At 38.6% G+C, this 7384-nt stretch overlaps 1 protein-coding gene across 1 annotated transcript; it reads left to right on the forward strand.

The window, feature by feature from the left end:
• Positions 1-5706: 5706 nt before the first annotated feature.
• LOC103287265 (olfactory receptor 4F3/4F16/4F29) lies at positions 5707-6645 on the forward strand. The gene has a single exon (XM_008142943.2). The coding sequence runs from the start codon at positions 5707-5709 to the stop codon at positions 6643-6645; it is 939 nt and encodes a 312-aa protein (XP_008141165.1).
• The last annotated feature ends 739 nt before the right edge of the window (positions 6646-7384 follow it).

Here is a 7384-nt window from a genome sequence, read left to right on the forward strand (position 1 = left end):
AGGAAAGAGAGTTTAGCTATGACTACTTGTCCTCCTTTCCAAATTTCCCAACTGTTTAAACTCTTTTTTATATTTATTTTTTTGGTTTCACGTGCCCTCCTTTCAGCCTGTGGTTTATAGTCAGCCTGGCCACCTAGTTAGTCTGTTCAATACCTAGAAACTTTTATTCCTTTGGTAACCTTCTGCCTCACCTTCCATTACTTCTCAACCCTCATCATCCTAATTGTTGCAGCTCTTTTTGACTGATTTCAAGCTGTTGAGCATTGCTGGTATGGGTTACAACAGTGTCATGTAGGTCCTCTGAAAATTTTGTCATCCAGCCTCTAATGGGGACTTTTCATTAATTCATTCTTTGACAGCTCTATCATATATGCTGGTATTGTATGGTTTGGCTTTCTTGCCTTGGCAGATCAACACAAATTTGCAGCATGAATGGGCACAACCTTCAGTACTCTCTTGAAGCACCTGCCTTGGCCCTTTCTTCATTTTCTCCTCCCATTTATCCTGAATGACAAGGGGAATATCCAATGTAATCTGATGTGGTCATAAAAATTAATTTAATGTTCTTCATGTGGGAATTGAAGTTTATGGCATTGGACTGTGGGGACAGCAGTGGTGGAAGGACCACAGCCTCACCAGAGCACAAAGCCTCTCCCTGCATCCCTCAGGCAGCCTTTCAGTAGTATCTCCACTAGGAGAAAAATTATCAGTTGAGAAATATACTCAAGTGATTGGTTGCAGTTGTAGATATGAAAGCTTTACCTAAATTTAGGTCTAGTTTCAATACTTGAGAATAATGGCGGAATCTGAATTTGAGGAATAATGTTATACTTTAAAGTCACTCAGACAGATAGCTTTCAATACATAATGGATACCATTTATTGTGCCAGCCTATGTGCTAGGTATGGTTAGGAATGTTTACATTTATTATATCATTTGTTTCTCAAACACCCTGCAAGTGAGGCATTATTATCTCCATGTTAGTAATGAGAAATCTGAAGCTCAGAGAGGTCAAGTAATTTGGTCATAATCACATAGCAAGTGAATGATGGAGCCTGGATTTTAAAAAAAGCCTGGCTGATGTCAAAGTCGAAGCTTTAACCATTCTGGTATAATGTTTGAAAGGCAATCTGTGAATTTTTGTCTTTTTTTAGGATTAAAGAAGATAAGAATGAAATATTGGAAATGATTTCTGGACTTTTGAATGTGATCATATAGCTGTGTGATAACTCCACCACGTAGAAGCACCACATACCTTTGGAAATAACTGTACTGTGACCCTCAGTAACAGAAGCTGATCGGACAGAGAACCCTCCTGGAATGGTAGAACACACAGAAAACACACACCAGGGAGAATTTCATGTGCCTGTTGTCTGTTGTCCTGTATACCTCCTTCTCCTGCTTGATATATACTAGAATCCTCAAATAATACTAACAGTTAAAATCTTTACAGTAAATTACACATGTATATCATTGTGCAATATAACAAGCAATCGTTCTGTTCATTGTCATGTGGTTTTCACAGAAATTCTGAGCCTTAGAGGGCATGTAATGGAAGCATCTGCCTTTTGTCTCCTTCCTTAGATGAACCTAGTGTCAAAGACAGGAGCAACCCCGAATTAAAGGTGAGAGATTGATATTCTCTTTAACTTACCTGGATTCTCAGAAACAGAGGCTACCATATTTCATATTACATGAACCTTATTCAGCTATTTTCTCTGGATGCACATTTCCTTTATATTGTGCACGTCTTCCCTAATTATCCCTTTCCCCATCTTTCCCATATTTTCAATCTTCATTCTTTATCTTTTCTTTATTTTATTTTCCCCTCTGCATATAAGATTATTCCTTAGACTTTAGAAAAATAAGTTGAGTGCTGGCTCTAGGTTTAGAGATTAAATGCTTTCTAATCACCGACAAGAAATATGTTGTGAAGCCTTAGGTGCCTTATCACTGGGAGACTGTTAATCATGGCTTCTATAACGTTTTCAATGAGGAATTTTCCCTTATGCCTGTTTAAAACTATTGGAAAATGTGACTGAGAAAGAATAGAATCAAGAATAATAAAGATCACTGTCCCAAAGGCATGGCCTTACGACAGGCTGGGGTTATTTACTTATTTATTTTTTTAATCCTCACCCAAGGATATTTTTCCATTGATTTTCAGAGAGAGTGGAAGAGAGAGGAAAAGACAGAGAGAAATATCAATGTGAGAGAAACATATAGATTGGTTGCCTCCTGCACGCTCCAGGGCCGGGGAGGAGCTTGCAACCGAGGTACGTGACCTTGACCGGAATCGAACCCAGGACCCTTCGGTCTGCAGGCCGACACTGTATTCACTGAGCCAAACTGGCTAGGGCTGGCTGGGGTTATTAATCTAACCTCTCAATCAAGAACTATCTACTGACTTTCTATAGGTACCTGGGTATAAAATATGGGCTATACACATATGAATAATGATAGTTAATATTAATGGGCAACTTCTTATTATACACTGAGTGGCCAGATTATTATGATCTCTGAACGCATAATAATCTGGCCACTCAGTGTACTTACGTATAAGGGAAAGCTTGCAAATCTTGATATGTCAAGTGACCAGGAGATAGTGGCCCCCAGCCTCTGGCTAGTAAGTCCTCTGCTTCTTTCTAACTACCCACAATGCAGTTCTTATACATGGAAAAACCTTATTTTAAAATCCCAACTCTGTGGTCAGTCTACACTGAGTGGCCAGATATTATGCGTTCAGAGATCATAATAATCTGGCCACTCAGTGTATAATTCAAGGTATTTTCCTCACATTGTATATTTCTTCCTTTTTTCCTATTCAGTTCTCTCTAATCCTTAAAGGGCCAAATCAATATCTGTGCTCCTGGCCTTTCCCAACTGCTCTTACTGACATGAGTTATCTTCTATCACTGCCCTTCCCCAGCAAAAAACCCCTCACTAATATTCATCTTACTATTCACTTTAAGTATATTGTATACCACATTAGATTGTATTTGTTCTGTGTGCAATTCATGTATTTTCAATTATTTTCTTGGTTCTTTGGCTTATAGGAGTTAACAAAAAAACAAATCAGTATGAAAGAAATTTTCAATAGAAACTGCAAGAAGTATTTAGAATTTTAATTGACCTTTGGACACAATAAAATTTAGAAAGACCAAAAGAATGGGCTCCTTAGAAACATCGCCTTAAATTTTTAAAAATATGTCTTTATTGATTTTAGAGAGGAAGGGAGAGGGAGAGAGATAGAAACATTGATTGGCTGCCTCCTGCATCTCTCTACTGTGGATCGAGCCCACAACCGGTCATGTGCTCTGACGGGGAATTGAACTGGCATCCTCTTGGTGCATGGGGCAACACTCTCGGTGCATGGGGCAACTAAGCCACATGGGCCAGGGCTCACCTTGAGTTTTTTTTTTTTAACAGTTGTAATGACCAGTTACAGAAGCAGCAAAATAAGAATCAGTACAAAAATTACAATATCAATGAATAATCGCTTTCCTAAATACAATTAACTATTTATTGTATTGGTCAAATAATCCTTAATTGGGCACACATTTTACATTTACTTGTTGTTAGCCTGCTATATAGTTTAGTATTAATAATGGACACTTTGTGTAAAAGTCACTGGTTAGTTTGTGTGTTAACCAGGAAAAATCACTGTTTCCCATTTTTCTCTTTTTTACTTATTTTCTCTAGCATTTGTCTTTCTGGAATAGGAATCAAGAGACCTAACTGTTGGTGCCCAATTCTGACAGTTGTGTGAATCTGAGGAGTTCAGTTTACTTTGTTGGGTCTCATGTTTTCCACCTGAATGATGACCAATTGGACAGGATGGTCTTTATATAATTCCATGAGAATTCTTCTCATCACAATGTGGACATGTGCTTTTTCTCACTAAGGCCTTGGGTCTTTTTTTTTTTTTTTAACAATTACTGAGTTTCCTGGGTCTCTCCCCAGTGTTTCCATCACGTTTCCATGCTTATTCATCCCGTCAGTCTTCTCCTATGCAGACTCTCCCTGCCCTGATGAGCAAGCAGCACATGTGGCTGTTCCTTGCCTTCCCCCTACACCAGGTCCCAGGTTTCTGATTATAGAAAGTATGTGCTTGAGACTGTGGACTCTTGGCAACAGAGGTGACAGTGTAATTAACATGTGTAGGTGAGAATATAGAGATTCATGCCATAGTCAGTTCACTCAGGACTCTATGAGTTTTATGGTCTGGGATGAATGAGGGCATCAGTCATAGGGCCCGGCCCTTTGTGGAGTTGTAGCTGCAAAAACGAAGGATGTCGATATACCCGTTCTAGTGTATTTCATCAACTCCTAAAATGATGAACCTGTATTAAGTGTTTTCAGGAACTACTCTCTACTATAGGGAATGATTGAGGTGGGCACTGAATATGGAGAAGCATAACACTGTTTTCTGCTCACACTTCACATCACATATAAATACAATACATATTAAAGGACTAAATCTCCAGTGTTACATTTTGTATTTTATGGTTCAGATCAAGAAGAAAGCGAATCTGCCCTCCTAAAATGTATCTCATTAGTGTTTGACATTTCTCTTATTTTTGTAATCATAAATCAAAAGTATAAAATACAAAGTCTCTTGAAGATAAAATATCAGAATGTATTTCAGTCAAAGTAAGCAGGGTAATATAAAATATCAGAACAGGTTACCATGCAGGCAGTACTCAGTATTTTAAAGGGTTGAGGGAAGTCAGTGGACATAAGGGTGTCACCAAAGGGTATCACCGATGAATGAAAATTCCTATCTCAACTATTCCAAGCGCTGGTCCTTAATACCCAGGTTTGTATGGGCAGAAAAAAGCTGCAGTGCTACTTTGTATTTTTAGTGGCTAAGTTAGGCATGTGCCTTGGCTAAACTCTGATGAAATATCCCAAATACACATTTATTAGGCCTAGAGAAAGCCTTGCATCATTAGGAGGCATAGGCTCCTTATGAAAGCCTTGCAGAGTGTCGAGGCCAGCTAGGGCTTTGTAGTTATGAAAAATTGTGTGGAAATTAGAGACACCCAGGATAGCAGCGGACATGATAAAGTATGATGGAAAATAGTGCTGGTTCTATATTTTATCAAGATCCACATACTTGTCCTGTTCTACTATACTTAGAGGCTCTCCGGTTTCACAAACCCCAGCCTCTTCATTCAGTTTCAATCTACAGTCTATCCTAACTCAGCCTCAACTCATGTCTCAGGAACCTTTCACTCCAGGTGACAGCCCTTCAGTTAATCATGCTTTCCTCTTATCCCTGCTTTCTGTCAGCGGATTGTGAGAACACACTGGAAAAAGAAGAGGATAATGAGACTATACATAAAAACAAGATGGACTTTGTTGGAAATGAGGAATAGTAAATATCAGAAGTGATTTAAACAGGTGATGAATGTCACGAACACTCATGAAACTTTTGTTCTTGCTTAATCTGTTAATTTGGGAGCTGAACATTACAGTGAGAGTATTGGAGACAGGTTTAAAGTATGTCGCAGCTCACATGTTGTGATATTATGTTGACTTTTATTTTTCGTTTTGTATATTTGAGGAACTGGATAACTGTATATTTCTCATGTATAATGAGAACGTTGAACTTCTTTGACATGTTGTTATCTCCATAATCACAATTTCCTCCTCATTTTCTTAGTTCTCATAATTTCAGCCACATCCCAGTTGGGTGGATCTATGGATGAAGGGAATCACTCGGTTGTATCTGAGTTTGTGTTTCTGGGACTCACCCACTCATGGGAGATCCAGCTTCTACTCCTGGTGTCTTCCTCTGTGCTCTATGTGGCAAGCATGACGGGAAACATCCTCATTGTGTTTTCTGTGACCACTGATCCTCATTTACACTCCCCCATGTACTTCCTATTGGCCAGTCTTTCCTTCATTGACTTAGGAGCCTGCTCTGTCACCTCACCAAAGATGATTTATGACCTTTTCAGAAAGCATAAAGTCATCTCTTTTGGAGGCTGCATTGCTCAGATCTTCTTCATCCATGTCATTGGTGGTGTGGAGATGGTGCTGCTCATTGCCATGGCCTTTGACAGATATGTGGCCATATGCAAGCCTCTCCACTACCTGACCATCATGAGCCCACGAGTGTGCATTTTGTTTACAGCTGCTGCCTGGGCCCTTGGTGTCAGTCACTCGTTGTTCCAACTAGCATTTATTGTTAATCTGCCCTTCTGTGGTCCTAACGTATTGGACAGCTTTTACTGTGACCTTCCTCGGCTCCTCAGACTGGCCTGCACAGACACCTACAGATTGCAGTTCATGGTCACTGTCAACAGTGGGTTTATCTGTGTTGGCTCCTTCTTTATACTCCTTATTTCCTATATCTTCATCATGTTTACTGTTTGGAAACATTCTCCCGGGGGATCATCCAAGGCCTTCTCCACTTTGTCAGCTCACATCACTGTGGTCCTTTTGTTCTTTGGCCCAACCATGTTTGTTTATACATGGCCACACCCCAATTCACAGATGGACAAGTTTCTTGCTATTTTTGATGCAGTTCTCACGCCTTTTCTGAATCCAGTCATCTACACATTCAGGAATAAAGATATGAAGGAGGCAATGAAGAGAGCATGCAAAAATTTAGTGATTTACAGAAAGATCTCTTAAGTGATATGATAAGTCCTTTTTACTAACCATGGTGTAGCCTTTTGTTTCTATGTTTGATATTTTAGATTCAGGAAGTTTGAGGCACCACATATTGATTTGAATGTTATCAAACCTTTAACATATTTTTTAACTGCTGAATGTATTTATTCCCAGGGAAGAGTGAGCCATAAAAACAGTATATCTATCTATGTAAATCCCATTAAAATTTTTTCAGATATGTTATATAGTTTTCAGTGAATAGGTCTTACATATCTTTTTTGAGATTTATCCTTAAGTATTTAAATTTTTGATACTGTTTTAAAAAGTATATTTTTTATTTTGTAATTATTTATTACTAATACACATAAATACAATAGATTGTTTTTGCTTATTGATTGACATTGAATCCTGAAGACATTCCTTCTACTAGTTTTTTTATAGATTAAGATTTTCTTTATAGATGATTATGTTGTCAGTGAATAAAAACATTTTACTCATTTTATTCTAATGTGTTGATTTTATTCATTTTTGTTGCCTTATTGAATTTGATAGATCAAAAGGTACAATGCTGAATAGAAGTGGTTAGAATGAACATGCTTGACTTATTCCTATTCTTATGAGAAAAACATTCAGTTTTTTTATCTTTAAACTAGAGGCCCAGTGCACAAAATTTGTGCATTGGAGTGGTGTCCCTCAGCCTGCCTGCACCCTCTCCAATCTGGGACCCCACAGTGGGTGTCCAACTGCCGGTTAGGCCCGA

Source organism: Eptesicus fuscus, chromosome 5 (assembly GCF_027574615.1).
Source record: "Eptesicus fuscus isolate TK198812 chromosome 5, DD_ASM_mEF_20220401, whole genome shotgun sequence".
NCBI classification, from domain to species: Eukaryota; Metazoa; Chordata; class Mammalia; order Chiroptera; family Vespertilionidae; genus Eptesicus; species Eptesicus fuscus.

What these genes read in the sequence shown, in the direction of transcription:
- LOC103287265 (XM_008142943.2), top strand. Translation starts at nt 5,707, where the DNA reads ATGGATGAAGGGAATCACTCGGTTGTATCTGAGTTTGTGTTTCTGGGA.